This window comes from Rhinoderma darwinii, chromosome 2 (genome assembly GCF_050947455.1).
Source record: "Rhinoderma darwinii isolate aRhiDar2 chromosome 2, aRhiDar2.hap1, whole genome shotgun sequence".
Classification (NCBI taxonomy): Eukaryota; Metazoa; Chordata; class Amphibia; order Anura; family Rhinodermatidae; genus Rhinoderma; species Rhinoderma darwinii.
In genome coordinates, this window is record NC_134688.1 from 422,916,173 (window position 1) to 422,937,066 (window position 20,894).

At 42.3% G+C, this 20,894-nt stretch overlaps 1 protein-coding gene across 1 annotated transcript in view; it reads right to left on the minus strand.

Moving 5' to 3' along the window:
- The window catches only part of SEZ6 (seizure related 6 homolog), a 579,683-nt gene that overhangs the window by 74,245 nt on the left and 484,544 nt on the right, over positions 1-20,894 (minus strand). Inside the window, exons 5-7 of the mRNA XM_075854295.1 lie at positions 10,058-10,243; positions 2,336-2,504; positions 1,553-1,719 (exon numbers count right to left, since the gene is read on the minus strand). Of these exons, the coding sequence (XP_075710410.1) occupies positions 1,553-1,719; positions 2,336-2,504; positions 10,058-10,243 (522 nt within the window). The remainder of the gene's footprint in view (positions 1-1,552; positions 1,720-2,335; positions 2,505-10,057; positions 10,244-20,894) is intronic.

Below are 20,894 nucleotides of genomic sequence, written 5' to 3' on the forward strand. Positions count from 1 at the left end.
CTTCTATGAGGCCCTATATGATTTTATATTGAAACCATCAGAAAAAAATAGTGGCATGCTGCATCTGATGCCATATACAAGGTTTCTGAGGGGGAATATCTTTATATGTAATACAGTGCTGTACTGAGCACCATATGGTGTCACACAGGGTGCCTATGGCTCTGTCCTTTGCATGAGGCCTTAGTTAGAACAATATATGGAAATTAGCCTTAACGAAACCAAGGTCAATCTTGTATGCTTTTTTTTTTTTTACATCTTGAATATGAGCTCTAGCGAGTTACTGTTGATATTCCTTGAAATGTAATCTCACCTTGATTTCTTTTGGACATTGAAGTACCTGAGGCAGAGTTGTAGCTAGGTTTTCCTTGCTTCAGGGCAAGGATTCAGTTTGCTGCCCTAGCAGTGTATGTAAATACCATGGTCAAGGCAGAGGAGCTTGTTGGCACACCCTGCTACGCGCCTGACCTGAGGTGGTCTGATAAAGTTTAAAATATTGTCCACTAAGTTCATATTAAAGAAGTCCTCTTCAAATTTACGGTTGATAAATGTAAATTAATGGATCTCGGCAGCAATAATAGTGTTAATGTATTAATACATGAAATTAAATTAAGCTGGAGATAATAGAGCAAGAGAAAGAACCTGGGTATCCTGTTTACAAATAAGCTAAGCAGCACTCAGTATCAAGCAGCACCTGCAAAAGCAGATAGTATTTTGGGTAGTATAAAAAGAGATAAAACCTATGATTAAAATGTAATATAACCCCTCCATAAATCACTTGTAAGGCCACATCTTAAATATGGAAATCAGTTTTGGGCTCCAAATTGTAAAAATGATATAGGAGAATAGGAGAACTGGAGAGGGTTTAAAGGTGAGCGACTACATAGATTATTAAATGGGATGAGAGGTGTCGCTTACAATGAAAAACTAGTGAGATTGGGCCTGTTCAGCTTGGAAAAAAGACACCTCAGAGGTGATCTTATTAACATGTATATGTGTGGTCAATACAAAGAAGTAGCACATAATCTTTTCTTTCCAAGGACTCTATAAAGGACCAGGGGACATCCATTGCGTTTGGAAGAAAGATGTTTAAGACATCAATATAGGAAAGGATTCTTTACAGTTAGAGTAGTCAAACTATGGAATGCCCTACTCCAAGAGTTAGTGATGGCAGATACTATGTCAGCATTTAAAAAAAGGCTGGATGATTATTTACTGACAAATGGCATTGAGGATTATAATTAATCTGGCAATGAATGACGTCTAATTTATTGAGAAAGGTTGAACTTGATGGACCCGTGTCTTTTTTCAACCTATGTAACAATAAACAGTAGTTATGTACCTCCCTGAGAAGAACTGTGAGTAGCTAGTGCTGAGATATCTGGATGGAAAGCTTCATCACTCAGATTACTAGTATAAAATCTAAGTATTGACTCAGTATGCTTAACAAACTGTACAGATAGGACATCATTACTCCCTGGAAAAATAGAATTACACATAGAACCAAAGAGGTTGAGGGAACAAGTCTCAGAACAGAAAGACCAAGTAGCATTACCTTGATATCGCAGTGCCACCCCTGTAGAGCTGCCGCTGCTATCAGTTGTTAGCTCTATAAAAAAGTGTTGAGCCGTACTGAGTAAACCTTCAATTGGAAGATATTCCACCTCATAAGAATCATACGCAGGCGGGGAGTCAATGGTATTTCCATCTCGGATGATGAGCCTGCAGAACAAACAAGTAACATTATCATACTGTTATTATGTATTCTCAAGCCCTCAGCGAGAGGTAAACAAGACATTGTGTACACTGCATAAGAATGAACACAAGAAGAAATGGAACTTTAACTCTAACTTTTTCCTATTAAAACATTATTTTAAGTTAGAAAATTGTTTTCAAATATTGATCCAGCACTCTAGTGGGCAGTAATCTAGATTTCTTGAGATGTGTACTCAGAGTACTGTGTTTTAAAATATTGATCTTGAGCTTTACTGAGTTTGTGTCTAGTTTTCTTGGAATGCAATTTAATCTTCTATTGGGTATTGAGGTTCAAAGAACTTACACAAAAGGGTATTTCCTTATAATAAAAAAAAAAATGGTATCTGATGAGCCTGTGTGCTAAAGTTACCACCAACCGAAAACAAGTTCTAGATACTTTTTATTGTTGAGATAATGTATCTGGGACTTTATAATCTTTTTTATATTTTTTTTCTAATATAAAATAGTTATTAATTTATTAAATACGTTTTTTTCTCCAATAGTATAATATTTATCTATGTTTTTTCTCCAATAGTAACTTTTTGGGATTGTCCATGGAGATAGTTGGCAACTATAGGTTTACCTGTCATCATCCTCTGCCAGGGAGACTTTCTCGAAGTGCAGGTGGAGGCGTTGGGCTGAAGGAGCCTCTAGGACCCAATGGCAGGTCAAGTTATTGCTGTAGTTTCCTGGGAAGTTGGGTGACACCAGACGTCCGGTAGTGATATTTCTTATGAGCCCACCACAGGCAGCTGAATAGAAGATTAAGAGGATGAAGAATCAAAGGTGCACCCTGCAAAGCCACAATTATTTTGATTTCAGCCACGCATTTGCCGCTTCATCTGCTGCGAATCTGTGTGTGGCTACCCACTTAATATGCATCAAGGAATGCTGTGTCACTTCTTTTCCATGACACAGTTTCTAAATTCTCAGCTTAAAAAATCTGCATTGTGTGAATAACGACGCAAATCTCCTATTAAAGATAATGGGATCTGGATTTCACACAGTTTTTGGTGCCAAATCCACGTTAAAATTCCACCATGTGAAGTCTACAAAGGGAACTTAAAGCTTTGTCTATCAGAAAAACAGATCTCCCACCACTATGCAGATATGACACAACTTAGCTGTATCCTTTCTAATACAAATTGACAAAATTTGCGCAATTCTCATGGACAGGTTTTCCAGCCATACTGCAGATTTACCAGTTCATACACTTTTGTTAAAAATCACTTCAACAGCGTACTGGTTATCTAAGGACCTATTCACATGAGCGTGTCTGATTTGCATCTGCAGAAGTCTTATGGTTTTTCATCCATATGAATGTCTGTGTTGCGTCCATGTGGTTTCCATGTGCCATCCGTTTTTCTCCTATGTAAGCACTTCCTGGTTTGACTTTTTTTTTACTGCATTTGTTTATCAACTGATCCATGAAAAACGTTAAACATTAAAACGGACAGCACACGGACTAAAAATAAGTTTGTTTGAATTAAGGCTTTTTCAGTAAAAACAGTAAAATTACAATAACCTTACTTACTATATTAAAGGGTTTGTCCACTACCGGACAACTGATGACCTATCCACAGGACCCCGCACCGATGAGATACTTCGGTGGCTTGCGGGCACCGGATGTTATTGCACAGTATGCAATGTATGGAGCCGGAAGCAGTTGGCTCCGTACATTGCATAGTGGCCGTGGTGCCGAACTGCAGCTCTGCTCCTATTCACTTGAATAGGAGAAGAGCTGCAGTACTGCAGCTCGGCCACTATTCCAAGACCGGAGCCAACTGTTTCCAGCATGGACGTGCGGTGCCCAGAGGGAGCCGGAGAGGCTGATTGGTGTGGGTCCGGTTGTACTGATGACCTATCCTGCTCCGCGACCCCTTTAAATGTCAGAGCAGTATCTCTCATTATGATTTAGATATGACATTCATATGTTTATTATTCACTCATTTTTAATGGATGATTCACTATCTGACCACATCTCTGAATTATAGATTAGGAGAATAGCATAAAATGATTCAGTAAAATAGTAAAATGATATTACTAGATAATACTAGAATCAGAAATTCATGTTTTATTTTTTTCATTTCATTTCACTGTGTTGCAAGAAACTAATTAGCAACTTAATGGTTATGGCAGAACAGCTGATCTTCACCTTCTTACCTTCAGCTGGTGTCTGATGTGTTCAAGGTAGGAAGGTGAAGATCAGCAGTGGTAGTAAACAATAAATACTATAGTGTAGGTCACGTTGATTGTATTTAACCATGTGTGTCCGATGGTGGAGCCTGACTGCGTAGCTAGAAAACACATATTATAAATATTCAGAAAGGAATAAACTACCAATATTAATGCCAAGCAAACTCTATGTAGCAAACACCCTAACTAAACCTCTATCCCAGGCCACTCGTAATGAAAAAATGGTGTGTGTGTGTTTGTGTGTGAGGCTTCCCATGGAAAGATGAAGTCTACCTCTTTGCACCCCTCTTTAAATCTCCCCATAACCTGACCCTTCTACAATAATTTTGACCTGAGAAAATCTATCCAATCTATCCCCACCCTTTAAGCATGCCTTACCCCTGCTGGAAGTTCCTTGCCCATTGGTTAGACACTGGTGATGAGCAAATTTTACCCAATTTTTTTCTGGTCAAATCACATGTAGGCCTACCCATTTGACTGGTTCATTATACTGCTCAGTATTTTAAGTCCAGTATTCGCAATGATCTAAAAGGTAAATGTGTTCTATACGTTTTGGTCAATACCAGTAAACATACAGACACCTATTCTAATGTTCTAATATCATTTTCAGTTAAAGTTATGTTCCTGACCACCAGGGCCGGCTCCAGGTTTATGTGGACCCTTTGGCGACACAGACTTAGTGGGCCCCATTGTGGGGGAACTCGCGGTGGCAGTAAAGTGCCACACAGCCCCCCTCCATGGTAGTGCCACACAGCCCTCTCCCAAGTAGTGCCACACAGTGCCCCCCCACCTCAAGTAGTGCCAGACAGCCCCCTCCCAAGTAGAGCCACACAGCCCCCATCCCGGGTAGTGCCACACAGCCCTCCTCCCTGTTAGTGCCATACATCCGCCCCTCTGGTCCCGGGCAGAGAGATAGTAAAGGCTCTGCTCCGGGGACTCAGTCTCTGGGGAAGCCCCTGACATCACTGTCTATATAGGGATAGTGATGTCAGGGACAATCCGAGAGCCAAAGTCCCAATTAGAGCGCTACTAGCACTCTGCCTGGGACACTGCTCTGTTTCTGACATCACTGTCCGTATATGGACAGTGATGTCAGGGACTTCCCCAGAGACAGAGTCCCAGAGCAGAGCCGCTTCTAGCGCTCCGCCTGGAAGTAATTGTCTCCTTCTGGCATCACTGTCCATATATGGACAGTGATGTCAGGGGCAACCCCAGAGCTGGAGTCCCAGGCAGAGCGCTACTAGCACTCTGCCTGGGAGTCTGTAGCCTAGTAAATGGCAGAGCGGGGAGATATCCCCGCTCTGCCATAACATTTAATAGTATCTGTGTCCTTAGGATGCAGTTTCTGTTGAATGTGGCGTCGCTACCGCTGTAGCAGCCATAGCGGCTGCTAGTGGGGCCACTGGGCATGGGTGGGACCGTGACAGAGGTGGGCACGGGCCCACTCATGCCGTGGGCCCCGTAGCGGCTGCTACAGCAGTTGTTACGCCGCCTCCTAGATAGGGGATCCCTTTAGAAGCAGAATCCCTGGCAAGAATGTCGGCAGCGCTCTGGCCGGGGATTCCACCTCTGGAGGAGCCATGATGGCAGCGTCAGCACCCGGCGGCCAAGGGTGCTGACGCCGGCCCTGCTGACCACTGAGTGTGTGTGTATTTGTTTGTGAGTGTGTGTGTGTGTGTGTGTGTGTATGTGAGCATCTATAAGGACATCATACATACATAAAGATTAATGCACATATGAAAATAGAACTGTAAAATAGGCTGCATGGCTGCACATCCTGATGGACTAGACAACAGTATCTTGTAATCATCCTGTTGATTAAACCTTGGATTTGAAAGTTCATGGCCAGCTTCAATAATCTATTTTATTTGACAGATAACATTTCCATAATAGAATACTGTGAAAATTTGTTATGTAACGGGAGGGAAATATTTGACAGAAGTTACATGATTATTCTCCACATACAACGCCTTACAGATGTAGCCAGCACCAGCTTGTCGACAAGCACTACTAGGTGCAAACAACTGGGTGCCAAATGAAAGGTGTAGACCCTTGTGTTATATTTATGGATCTTCTGGTTACATAACACCTTCACGACAGCCATACGGCTACATACGTTCCAACTGCCGATGCCCCGTGCAGTTGTCACGTATATAAACGTTGGCAGCCTGGAACGGGGTTTATTGAGTTTATTGCTCTTTCATGTCTGCTCAGGTGGCGCTATCTGCAGGGGGTGGCACTATCTACAGGAGGGATAGTACTATCTAAAGGAGGGATGGTGCTATCTACAGAGAGGGGGGTGGCGCTATCTGCAGGGGGTGTGGTGCAATCTACAGGGGTGTGTGCTGCTATACACAAGGGGGTGTGGTGCTATATACAGGGGTGTGGCGCTATCTACAGGGGGTGGCATTGTCTATATGGGCACTGTGGCCCTATATGGGCACTACCTACAGGGGACACTGGTGCTATTTACATGGGCACTGTGTGTGGCACTATGTGGGCACTATCTACAGTGGGAACTGTAGCACTATGTGGGCACTGTTGCACTATATACAGTGGGCACTATATATGTGGGCACTATCTACAGGGGTATTGCGGCACTGTTGTGTTTTCAGTAGGTTGGGACAAAAAAAAACTAACAATTAAAATTCATCCATTTTTTTAACGGCCATGAAAAATAGATGGCAAATTAGATGGCGGTTAAAAACGTTCAGGCGGACGGGAAATGGATTCAAATTTTGAGACACATTGATGCAAAACAGCCTCAAAAACTGATCTATTTTAACTGCCTTTTTTTTCATGTTGTGTGAATATAACCTTATTGCCCTCTTCACTCTTGGCACAAGTGTGCGTAATTTTCTACTCCGATCCAACATCTGGTCACACTAGGTGTGTATTGTAGGAGGGTTTTTTCTAAAAGGGCAAAATGTCTCACATTTAATTTCATGTTTTGTGAACTTCTATTAAATCCATGCACTAATCTTGTGACATTCAGCCAATTTGAAGCCATTTTTGTAGACGGAAAACTGTCAGCAAATTGACGTTTTAGTAACATGCTCTAATGTGTTTTAAATCCTCCACAGATCACAGATACTACATAAAGGATTACACATTTCAGGAAAATGTACTAACATTTATGTCACTTGTGTAATTGAAGAATACATTTTACATTTTTCACATTTGCTTCCTAACATGATGCGCTCTTAATGGATTCATTGAACTGCTCTTACCATTGATCAATATAAACGCCTCTGTAATGGCAAAAAAAATCCAAACTAATCACATATGACCGACAGTTAGGCCCCATTCACACGAACGTGTTTTTGCGGCCGCAATTCCCCCGAAAATCCACGGGAGAATTGCGGCCCCATTCATTTCTATGGGGCCATGCACACGACCGTAGTTTTTGCGGTCTTTGCACGGCCCGGGAACCCGCACCGCAGAAAGAACGGGCATGTCCTATTACGGCCGTCTTCTGCGGTCCGGGCTCATTGAAAACAATGACGGCGGCCATGTGCATGTCCCACGATTTGCGGGCGGCCCGCGGCTGACAGTCCGCAGCCGGCCGACCCGAAAATCACGGCTGTGCACACGGCTACGGTCGTGTGCATGAGGCCTAATCGATAACATAAGCAGTGTCTCCTTAGTCTTCGTACATTGTGGAGGAACATTGGACCACAGAGCATGCCTTGTTCTTCATGCCTTCATAGTTGATTTATTCCATTCTATAAAATCTTCTCAGTGACTCTATGGCTTGGACATACACTAAGCAATCCTGAGACCTCGCTCATCAACTGGAACCCTTCATTCAATGAATTATATGACTGTATGAATTTATCCTTTCTATTATACTAGAGCAAAAGGCCACAAAGTGTATAGACGAAGAAGCGTTGCTGTGCAGATTCATAGCAAAATCTTCTTTGAGTCAACAGTGGGATTTTTGCCAAGACTTGACATTGGGTTGCCTCTTAGTCTTAAGGCAGTGCAAAGTTAGACCCACAAGGCGCAGCCTGGGATAGGTTTGCGATAAACATTAAACGATTTTGTTCCATTTGATTTTATTCTCCTGGGTGCAAGCAATTTGTCCTTGGTGGGGTTTAGTGACCTGGCATATATACCTAGGATCAAGCATAACTGTAGCAAGTGTTGAATATGGCCAGAGATAGCAGAGCTACATGACAAGAAGCCTGCCTAGGAGTTTGTGCAGTCCTTGGGGCAATTTGTCCTATTGAATTCAGGGCTCTAGTTTATAATTCACAATAAATTAAACCTAAATGGACGTAATACTAAGTCTTCTTTAAAGAGGATTTTAGCCCAAAATGTAATAAACCATCTAGACATAATTCAGAAGTTACATATTAGGCAGAAATGTATTTATTTATTGGGGTAGTCTAATCTGGACAACCCCTTTCCATATTTCCTATTAGCGTATATTGAATTCATAGAAGGGGATCATGAGCAAGAGTGGAGAGGTGTTAGCAAAGAGTAGACCCAGCACGTCCATGTATTCCTCTCGTCAGCCGGCATGTAATACTACATTTCCCCTGCAGCGGCCACAATGTATTGTGAAGATGAGACAACCCCTTTAACCCCTTAGTGACCACCAATACGCCTTTTAACGTTCGTCACTAAGGGACCTTAGGCTAGGCTGACGCCTTTTCACGTTCGCCTAGTCTAAGTCCTGCACGGGTCTCCCGTGCAGGCTGGAGCCGGGGCTCTGCTGTCTGATGACAGCTGAGCTCCTGCTCCAACGCCCGCGATCGAAGTTTACTTCGATCGCGGCCGTTTAACCCGTTAAATGCCGCCGTCAATAGCGACCGCGGCATTTAACTTTGTTTACAGAGGGAGTGAGCTCCCTCTGTCACCCATCGGCGGCCCGCGAATGCAATCGCGGGTCTCCGATGGGTTGTCATGGCAGCCGGGGGCTTGATAAAAGCCCCCAGGTCTGCCCTGGACATATGCCTGTTAGGACGCGCCAGAGGCACGTCCTAACAGATTGCCTGTCAGACTTACACTGACAGGCAATAATTCTCTGGTGTACGAAGTATACCAAAGCATTATAGCAGCGATCGGAAGATTGCACAGTAAAGTCCCCTAGTGGGACTAATAAAATAAGTCACCAAAGTGAAATAAAGATTATTAATAAAAAGTACAGTAAAAAAATAAATAAAACCATTTTTTCCATAAAAAGTGGTTTTATTTAGTAAAAGTGTAAAAAAATAAATAAAAGTACACATATGTGGTATTGCCGCGACCGTAATGACTCCATTAATAAAGTTAATATGTAATTTAAACCGCGAGGTGAACACCGTAAAAAAAAAACGCAAAAAACAATGGCGAAATTGCAATTTTTTTCCATTGCCCCCCAAAAAAGTCATAATAAAAATGAATCAATAAGTCCCATGCACCCCAAAACAGTATCAATCAAAACTACGTTTCATCCCGCAATAAACAAGTTGAAAAAATCACTACATTGATGGAAAAATAAAAAAGTTACGGCTCTTGGAAAGCGACGATGCAAAAACAAATAATTTTAGTTCAAAAGGGTGTTTATTGTGCAAAAGTCGTAAAACATAAAAAACCTCTACATATGTGGTATCGCCGTAATCGTACCGACCCATAGAATAAAGGTAACATGTTATTTATGCCGCACAGTGAACGGCATCAATTTAAAAACGCATAGAACAATTGCGGAATTTCAGGTTTTTTTTATAATCCCCCCAAAAAAAGTTAATTAAAGTTAATCAAAAAATTATATGTACCCTAAAATGGTGCTATTAAAAAGTACAACTTATCTCGCAAAAAACAAGTCCTCATACAGCTATGTAGACGAAAAAATTAAAACGTTATAGCTCTTTGAATGCTATAGAAAAACGAATAAAATAGCTTGGTCATTAGGGCCTAAAATGGGCTGGTCACTAAGGGGTTAAACTTTCATCAACAAAGGCAAATATTTTAGAAATCAATAACATTTTCTTCATAATTTAGGAAAATGAGAAAAATTTATGAAAAAATAAATTTTCATTATATATTTATATGACGTTATGATAAATAGCAGGGGGTGCATACTCTTTATTGTCACATATGCTTTAGCCCATACATTTCTTACCTATACATTGGGGAGCTCGACTACTCCAGAATGGCCGTGTTGCATTAAGACAGGTTAAGACATGAGGACCATGTAGCTGGTAGCCTGTGTTACAGTAGAAATATGCTTCTCCTCCAGGGTGTAAACCAGTGACAGAGACATCGCCATAAGCAGGCCTTGGAGGGAATCCACAGCTCAGGACATAGGCTGCAAAGAGAAAGACATTGTAGCTAATTAGAAGATCCTATGAAAGTGTAAAGGAATATTCACTGTCTAGATGTCTAAGGTTACATGCTGGTATGAGTTTTTTTTATTTGAAATTTTGAGTTTGTGCCACATACTATAATCTTAAATGCTATGTAGACCTTTGAAAATGTTTTTTGTTTTTTTTTTAAATAAAAATGTGTATCAGTGTGTTTGGTGCAACTTTCTAATGACTTTTCATGAAAGATGATTTTAACTTTTTGAGATACAGCTGCTTTGTATCCTGTATACAGAGTAGCTGTATCTTGCTCTGAGACCTAAATCTGTCAATTCCGCAGGACTGACGGGTTGAGTGTTTGCGGGTCTTGCATGTCTCTGACACGCTGGATCCACCTGTTGTTGATCACTTCCAAGTTATGAACTTAGATGTGATCGATAACAGCTCGTTCCTACCTGTCAGAGACACGCAGGACCCTTAAACACTCAATCCGTCAGTCCCGCTGACCTGACGGATACAGTTTTCAGTGCTAGATACAGCTGCTCTGTATACAGGATACAAAGAAGCTGTATCCAAAAAGTTAAAATTATTTTTAATAAAAAGTCATTAGAAAATTGCACAAAACACACTGATATACAATTTAATTTAAACAAAAAACAAAGAAAAAATAAATGTTTCCAAAGGTCTACATAACATTTCATCCAAATGATCCAGAAGTAATGTTATTAATACAATATAGCAAATTAATGACTTCTAATACATTTATAGTTTCTTATTTCAGTCACCTATAAAACTTCCTGTACAAGATTCTATGCATATTGTTGAACACTGAAGGTTTGATAAGGTTAAAATGTTTAAAAATCCCTATTTATGTGTCCATGTGGGATTATTTTAGGCTAATACATAGTCATCTATGGATCACAAACAGCACTGAAGATTACCAGGTTTGTATAGCTCGGAGGTTCTCCTGCCTCGGTGATGTATTGTATGAAATAAAGTTATAATGCCCCATCTCCATCTTGCGATGGATTTCCTGGACTGGGTGCTTGGCACCACTCATTAACTCGCAGCTTGATAAATTAGCCGTGCTGCTTTCCTAATGGGACCCATAAAATATTTCCTCTGTGTCTGTGGCACTCCTCAACAAAGCATAACAGACAAGAAGGGGGGATATATGTCACACGGGGATTGCAAGGAAAGAAGAGTAAACGTGGAGCGTTCTCCGCACAATAATTGCCTCCCTGTGATATATCTCCCGTTATATCTGCAGAACGTGCTAAACAACGACAATTCTGCGATGTACCTATAATAAGGACGAGACTGATTTATTTTTTACTTATTCTTCTGGAAATGACAATACATTTATAATATGTGCGTATATTTGTGGGTACTTCCTGCACTAGGGAGTTACTCGGAAGAGCTATTTCTTAGCTCAAAAAGCAATACACAGCAAATCTTATATGGCTTCTGCCATCTTATATTACTGCACTGCCTTTATCTTCTTTTGTACTTTAAGAGTAGCTGTCACCTCCCCTGACATGTCTATTTTAGTAAATACTTGTATTCCTGATGCAATAACAATTCTGGAACAGCTTTTCTTAAAACTCTGCGTTGTGTCATTCCTCTGTTGTTGTTCCTAGAAATGTATGAATTAATTGACAGCTGGGTGTTACATTGCTATTGTCAAAGGGGCGTGTCCCTACACAGTCTCACTCTGTCAGCACTGATTGGACAGTGTCAGACTGTAAGGACACAGCCCCAACTGGTAACTCCCACTTGTCGATTTATTCATACATTTCTAGGAGGAATAACAAAGGAACGGCACAACCCAGAGTTCTAAGAAAATATGCTTCAGAATTGTTATTTAATGGGGAATACAATTATTTACTAAAACAGACATGTCAGGAGAGGTGACAGGTTCTCTTTAATGGAACAGTTTAGGAAAAATTGACATGCTGCATACCTCCAAACTGTCCCGTTTTTCGTGGGATTGTCCCGCGAACGGTCCTCAAATTGAGCAGGGATTATAGAAATCTGCCTTAGGGGGGATTCACACGAGCGTGTATTGGGTCCGTGCGGGCCGCGTGGTTTTCACGCGCCACGCACAGACCAATACAAGTCTATGGGGCAGTACAGACAGTCCGTGCTTTTTGCGCAGCTTTTGTCAGCTGCGCAAAAAGCGCAACATGCTCAATATCTCCGCGTATTTCGCGCATCACGCACCCATTGAAGTCAATGGGTGCGTGAAAACCACGCAGGTCGCACGGAAGCACTTCCGTGCGAACCGACTGAAACAGCGCACCAGCTGTCAAAAGGATGAATGTAAACAGAAAAGCACTACGTGCTTTTCTGTTTCCAAACATCCAAACGGAGTGTCTTTGAGATGAGCGAACCCGGACAACCGAACCGAACTTCACCGGGTTCGGCCGAACTCGTTTTGGCCGAACCCGGCAAAAAAAATTCCGGTATGCGATGTCAGGAGATAGTCACTGTCCAGGGTGCTGAAAGAGTTAAACTGTTTCAGCACCATGGACAGTGACTTCCGATCCCAATATACATGAACCTGTAAAAAAAAAACGAAGTTCTGACTTACCGATAACTCCCGGCTTCTTCCTCCAGTCTGACCTTCCGGGATGACAATTCAGTCCAAGTGACAGCTCCAGCCAATCACAGGCCAAGCACAGGCTGCAGCGGTAACATGGACTGCCGCGTCATCCAGGGAGGTGGGGCCCGATGTCAAGAGAGGCGCGTCACCAAGGACGCGTCACCAAGGCAACGGCCGGGAGGGAAGTTCTCGGTAAGTACGAACTTTTTCTTTTTTTTTAACAGGTTTCTCGATGTTGTGTTCGGCATTCACTGTCGAGGGTGCTGAAAGAGTTACTGCCGATCAGTTAGCTCTTTCAGCACCTTGGACAGTGACGGGCGTCGACTAGCCTCATCTCTATGATGGCGGCTGCATGAAAATCACGCAGCCGCGCATCATACACGGATGACACACGCAGCTGTCAAGTGTTTTTTGCGCGCGCAAAACGGCGCGTTTTTTGCGCGCGCAAAAACGCAACGTTCGTCTGAATCTGCCCTAAAAGTGGGAATTGTCAGTTATGTTTTGTGGACGTTCCCAGGGGCGGGGCTTAAGTGTCCTGCGAATGGGGATGCAAATGTTGGGAGGTATGCATACTGTGTTATGCCTAGTGCAGGGCCTGAAGTGTCTGAGCTTGACACAGGAATTCAAAGAACACCAAAGAAAGAACTTATGACAATGCCCCTCAGGCCCTGCACAAGGCATAACACAATTCAGGGGCGTAACTATAGGGGATGCAAAGGTTGTGGTCGCACATGGGCCCCAGAGCCATAGGGGACCTGATAGGTCCCTCTGCCCCAGATAAGAAGACCAGCACTGTAAATTATGTGTGATAGTTGTGGGGCTCTATGACAGATTATGGATTGGTTGGGGCCCAGGAACTTTAAAGAGAACCTTTTACCTGCCCATACATGTGCAGCTAAGTACAGCATGTAATGGGCAGGGCTTCACAAACACGGTCTCACTTGAAATTATTTTTCTAACTTCCTCCATTATTTACATATCGGTGCCATTATATTTGGCGCCGATATGTAAATAAGCCCCTGAACTGTCAATGGGGCATTTCTATATAACTAAATGGCAAGGGGGCCGTGATCTCTTTGCTCTGACACTGTCCAATCAGCTGCGGACAATGTCAGGACGGCTTGCGCTGTGCTCCCTCCCGCGAGAACACACAGACTGAGAGAGCGCTCCCTACAGAACCACCAGTTCGTAGCTGATAGGACAGTGTCAGAGCGAAGACATCACAGCCCCTTGCCAATTATTTACATAGAAACCCCCCATTGACAGTTCAGGGGCTTATTTACATATCGGGCGCCAAATATAACAGCACCGATATGTAAATAACGGAGGAAGAGAGTAAAGTGCCCCAGGGTTTGTGAAGCCCGGCCTATTACATGCTGCACTCAGCGGCACATGAATGGGCAGGTGAAAGGTTCTCCTTAAGTGACGCCTCTGCACAGTGTATCTGTGTAGATTCCCTCTAAAAGGAAGAAATAACAGTTACTTTGTAAGAGCTCAGACAAGCAGTGCGGGATGTGACAAGCTTGTAACTGTTTCCAATAACAAGCAGCAAAATTATTTCCTGCAAGCTTGAATGTGTGATTGCCTATGTAACATAGGTCATAAAGAAGGGAATGCGTAGAATTGACATAATAAATAATAATAATAATAATCATCATCATAATAGAAAGTATTGATAACATTGGGTAACATTAGATGACTATTTATTCTTCTTATCGCACTAAATATTAGGGTGAGTTCACCACCCTCCATCATCCACAGGTGTCCGAGCATTACTGAAACTTGGAACCAAGGTCACCAATGCATCACTGGCATTGGTGACCCCAGGGTAAAATAATAATAATAATAATAATAATAATAATAATAATAATAATAATAAATATATATCTGTTCTTGGGCCAGGCTCATATTAACAGGAACTTGTAATATTAACTGGCATTTCTCATCCTGAGATTTTTGGTTGTTTAATTTGCAATTATTGGGAGTGGGTATTAAATAATTAATAAATGAAGCAATAACTAATTTATAAGAATATCTTTGAAAATACTTTCCTTGTGTAACACTCCAGGAGGCTGAAAATACTCATTTGTATGTAGCTGGTTGTATTCTTACCTTTTGTATACAGAATTAAATGTAGCAATTATCAGTTACCTGTTGAACCATAATGGGCCAATAGATGGCGGTAGAGGACAATGGTCTGTACCGTTACTGCGATCGTATGAAGAAGTTCTTAAAAGGTCATACGTCTTGTGGTGTCACTTGACCTGGGACCAGACTAAGACTTCTTAGTCATAAGCGTATAACTAATTATTTTTCTACACTTATGTAATGCGCAACATAGTAGCTGGAAGATTACGGAGTCACGGTAGCCAATCTGTAACTCTGAGGAGTTAACTTCTTGATACCAGGGCAATATAGTATATAAGTTAGTAGTCAGGGGCAGCCATTCAGCTTCTCTGCAGGGAAAGCAATAAGGTTATGTTTGCGAAGCATAATACTATGGCCCCATACATATGACTGCATTCAAGATCTCTGTAGTATGGATCCTGAATATGAAGAACATTGAAATCTATTTTACTCAGCGGCACATCATGGCAAGAAAAAAAAGTTGTGGCATTGAGCATTACATGCCATATTATGGTGCTATTAGGAGGGTGCCTCATATAGGCACCACAGGGTGGCACAAGGAATACCCATAATGCAGTCCATTAGGTTTGCTCACAGGCATTAGCCGTGTGCATGGCGCCTAACTAAGGATGAGGCTGCACACACCAACTTTTGAACACTGCGTTTATACATAGCTGTGTCAAATCTACGGAAAATCCGCAGCCAAATCCGCAGCATGATCTAAATTCCGCACTGATTTTTTTCCCCCACATTTGGATTGTTTTTATGTTTTTTTTTTAAAACCCATCCAAGTATTGTACTGTGAAATTGTTGTGCATTTTTAGGGTGGAATACGCAACGAAAAATTCAGACAAAATCCGCAATTTCTTAACATACTTTAAGTTGCAAGTCTGCAACTGTTGTATGAAAGATACTATTGAAACTGTCGCTCCACAAAGACAAAGCCCCAGACTAAGGCCTCATGCACACGACCGCAGTGTTTTCCTGGTCCGCAAATTCCAGGACCGTGTTCCGTGAAATGTCCTCCGCAGTTCATCCGTATGTAATCCGCAGTTCATCCGTATGGAAGCCGCAAAATGCGGATAAAAAAAAAAAGCCTAGGTAAAACAGGATGACGACAGAACTCATTCCCGGTCGTCGCCTAGCAACACTTCCGCGGGGACCCGTGAAAACACGGATAGTGTGTATGGGCCCATAGAAATGAATGGGTCCGCAATTCTCCCGTGGATTTTCGGGGGAATTGCGGACGCAAAAACTCGTTCGTGTGCATGGGGCCTAAGGGTCCTAAGGGCCTAAGGGTCCTATTACACGGCCCGATATGGGCCGTGAAAATGAGCGCCGATCAACTAGACAGCTCGTTGTTTGGCGCTCGTTTGCTCCTTTCACAATGATTGATTATGTATGGGGACGAGTTCTCGTTACTGTGATCGCTCGTCCCCATATATTTCCATCATGTCGGCAGCGCATCTCTCTGTTTGCCCGATCATTGCCGGTGTAATAGGGCCTTTACACTGGAAGCCCATTCTCACGGTTGCCTCATTCACACAAGTGTTATTCTTTTGTTTTATTATCTTTAATAGATTTCAATAGGACAATAACTGATGACATATTTTCTCATTTTTTGTGTATTTTCCTGAACAATGAAGCATGGCCTTATGTTATAACAGCAAATAGAGAAACAGGTTATAGTGAATTGCAGTTTTGGGATATACATTTACTCATCCTTTCTTTGAATCCATTGTACAAAATTTTTTTTACGTTGCATCCAAAAACTGGAAGTGTTCAGCTAAACAGGGACATGAGGGTAGGAAACATTCCAGCAAAACGGCACTGTCAACTATCGGGTGGAGTTTGTAAACAGTGATATCCATATAATGAGCCGAATTATTATTTTTTTAATTTTAGATTTTTCATTCAACACAATGTAACATTTTTACAGGAATAGAATCACTTTTAAAACATATATTGCAATACACGCTTTATAATACAAAATTACTTTTAAAACTTTTACCACAACCCTTGACACCCAACCCCCCAATAAAGCCCCTTGCCCTTACCCACCCCAAGACAAGCATGGAATTAGACTACTCGAAAATTACTAGAAATTACACAGGAATAGAATCACTACCATTGGCCCCAGTAGCAATTTTTAAGGTAACTCCAGCAGGTACTATTATTGTTTATTTTTTCATATCTTATGATTGTTTTCACATTATGGATCCATGCTTCTACAGCCAGAGGAGTGTAAGGCCCTTTTCACACAAAGTTTTTTGACCCACGTCGGAAAACGCGCCAAAAAACGGCCGGAAATGCCTCCCATTGATTTCGATGGGAGGCGGAGGCATTTTTTCCCCTCGAGCGGAAAAAGAAGCGACACGCCCTATCTTCTGGCGTTTACGTCTCTGACCTCACATTGACATCAATGGGAGGCAGATAAAGCATTTTTCGCTGCGTTTTTGCCCGCGGCGCTCAATGGCCGCAGATGAAAAACACCGCGAAATACGTCGGGAAAAACACGGCAAACGACTCAGTGTGAACAGGACCTTAGAGATCCATTTTCTAACGATCTGAAGTTTGGCGATAAACAATAACTTTATTACACCATTTTCCCTATCTCTAGGTACATTTAAAGCAGAATCATCTCCCAGTAATACTAATTGGGGAGAGAAAAAAATATCCACTTCCTGACGGTCCAAAATTTCTCTATAGGATGTGCATAGTCGGCCTCCACTACCCCATATCTGGGACAGTTAGATGACTTTTTTTTATAGATTCTATTCAGGAACACCGGAGTGTAATAAAGTCTGTGAACTATATTGAATTGTATCAATTGGTGATTCCTGTTTAATGAGGCTCTACTAATGTTTTTATATATAATATCCCATTTTATCTTCCCTACACATTTCAGATCATTGTCCCGTTTTTCAATACTCCTAAATTCAAATTTATCTGAATTAACCTCTAACAATGTTTTATAGATATTAGATAGGGCCTTGACCCCGACTTCTTGGATGAAAAATCTTGAACAGAAGCCATTCGTAACATCCTTATAAAGGAGCAATTTATTGTACAAGTGATCAAGGACGTGTTTTAATTGAGCAGAGGGGAACCTTTCCTTTGAGGATAGATCAAAAACCGCTGAAAGCTGCTCCTATGATTTAATTTTCCCCTCCTCCACTACGTCTAGTATACACCTTATTCCTTTTTGTCTAAGGGCATGCCCCACGTGGCGGATTTTCTCCGCAAGTGTCCGCATCAATGCCGCACATAATCCGCATTGCGGATTACGCTGCGGATCTGCCCAAAATATGCAGTAAATTGATGCGGACTAGCTGCTGCGGACTGCGGAAAAAGTGCTTCCCTTCTCTCTATCAGTGCAGGATAGAGAGAAGGGACAGCACTTTCCCTAGTGAAAGTAAACGAATTTCATACTTACCGGCCGTTGTCTTGGTGACGCGTCCCTCTTTCGGCATCCAGCCCTACCTCCCTGGATGACGCGGCAGTCCATGTGACCGCTGCAGCCTGTGATTGGCTGCAGCCGTCACTTAGACTGAAGCGTCATCCTGGGAAGCCGGACTGGAGACAGAAGCAGGGAGTTCTCGGTAAGTATGAACTTCTATTTTTTTACAGGTTGCTGTATATTGTGATCGGTAGTCACTGTCCAGGGTGCAGAAACAGTTACTGCCGATCGCTTAACTCTTTCAGCACCCTGGACAGTGACTATTTACTGACGTCTCCTAGCAACGCTCCCGTAATTCCGGGAGCCCCATTGACTTCCTCAGTCTGGCTGTAGACCTAGAAATACATAGGTCCAGCCAGAATGAAGAAATGTCATGTCCAAAAAGCAAGACGCATCCGCAGCACACATAACATGTGCATGACAGCTGCGTACTTCATTGCGGAATTTAGAATCTCCATTGAAGTCAATGGAGAAATTCCGCCATGAGTCCGCAACCAGTCCGCCACTGGTCCGCAACAGACAGAGCATGCTGCGGACACCAAATTCCGCTCCGCAGCCTATGCTCCGCAGCGGAATTTTACTCAACGTCTAAACGAACACTTCTAAATTAAAGTGGAAGTCAATGGAGAAACGGCTCCGCTGCGGATTAACGCTGCGGAGTGTCCGCAGCGGAATTCAAGTGAAATTCCGCCACGTGTGAACCCAGCCTTAGGAGAGGAAGCTCTGAAATATCCTTGAGCTGCTCTAACCATGAATTATGCTACTGAGGCGAGAATTCTATTCAACTTTTCTTTCCTAGAATTTTACCCATGAGAGTCCAACAGTCATGTTGGCACAGTTGCTACTGCACCGGATAGTAATTGGCCGGACTCTAAGGGCATGTTGAGACGTGGCGGAATTTTGACGCTGCAAATGTTGGTGCAGATTTGGGGCAATTACGCAACGAATCTGCAGCACAATTTGCATATTTGACAGGTAATTCAGACGTTGCAGATATCACAGCGGACTTGCCACAGATTTCAGTTTTTGCTATGCAAATGCTGAAATCCGCAGTGAAATTACGCTTCTTCTCCATGCTGCGGAGGGGAAAATTCTGCTTCGCAGCCTGATTTCCGTACAGTTATTTTCTGCAACATCTGAAGTAACTTTCCTAAAAATGTATAGAAACAAATGTAAAAAACATCTGCTGCAGAATTCCACTGCGGACTGTCCGCAGCGGAATTCAACAGCAATTCCGGCAGGTGTGAATGTGCCCTTTGGCTGGGTTCACACACCCTATTTACGGACGTAATTCGGGCGTTTTAACCTCGAATTACGTCCGAAAATACGGCTCCAATGCGCCGGTAAACATCTGCCCATTCATTTGAATGGGCTTTACGATGTTCTGTGCCGACGGTCATTTTTTAAGTAAAAAAGACGCCCGCGTCAAACAAGTGCCTGTCACTTCTTGGGACGTAATTGGAGCCGTTTTCAATTGGCACCATAGAAAAACAGCTCCAATTACGTCCGTAATGGGCGCAGCTAAAAACGCCGGCAACATGCCATTACGTCTGAAATTCAGGAGCTATTTTCAGCCGTAATGGACGCTGCCGTGTGAACATACCCTAACACTTCAAAAAAATTGGAGTATTAACCTTTGGTCTTAGACATAACCCACAGCAAAAATTTACCCTTGTTCCATTCCTTAATGTAAAGTAGTTGGGCTGCCAAAAAATACAAGGGATCTCATGGAATGCCAAACCTCCTTTTGTCTTTGGAAGGCAAAAAAATTCTAGTTTTATCCAAACCCTTTTCCTCCCCCATATAAGTTTGTTGAACATAATAATAATTCTTTTGAAGTCCTTATCATGGATCACGACTGGGCATACTCCAAAAATAAACAATAATTTAGGTAATGCAACTGCTATTATCAGAATAATTCTGTCAGCTTTTGATAAAGGTAGTTTACCCCAAATTTTTGTTTTTCCCCCAGTTGTTTTATCTTAGGGGTAAGGTTAAGAGCCACGAAATCTTCTATTTCATTGGAAATTTCAATTCCTATGCCTTTTCGTTCTAGCGATTGGTGGGGGTCTCAGTTCTCGGACCCCCACCAATCCAAACTTCCGACATGTTACTATGACATGTCAGAAGTTTGTCAAATGTTTAGCTGCACTTTAAGGCTATGTTCACATGCTAATGTTTTTGGAGCTGTTTTTCTATTGACACTATGAAAAACGGCTCCAAAAATGTCTCAAGAAGTCACATGCACTTTTTATGGGACGGTGTTTTTCTCATTGAAATCAATGGGCAGATGTTTGAATGTGTTCAGCTTCCGTTTTTTCAGGCATTTTTCGAGGCGTTTACACGCTTAAAAACGCCTGAAAACACAGCGTGTGAACATGCCCTAAAGGAATATTCCGAGAATCGACAATTATCACCTATCCATAGGAAAGGTGATAATTGTCTGATCACTGGGGGCCTCCAC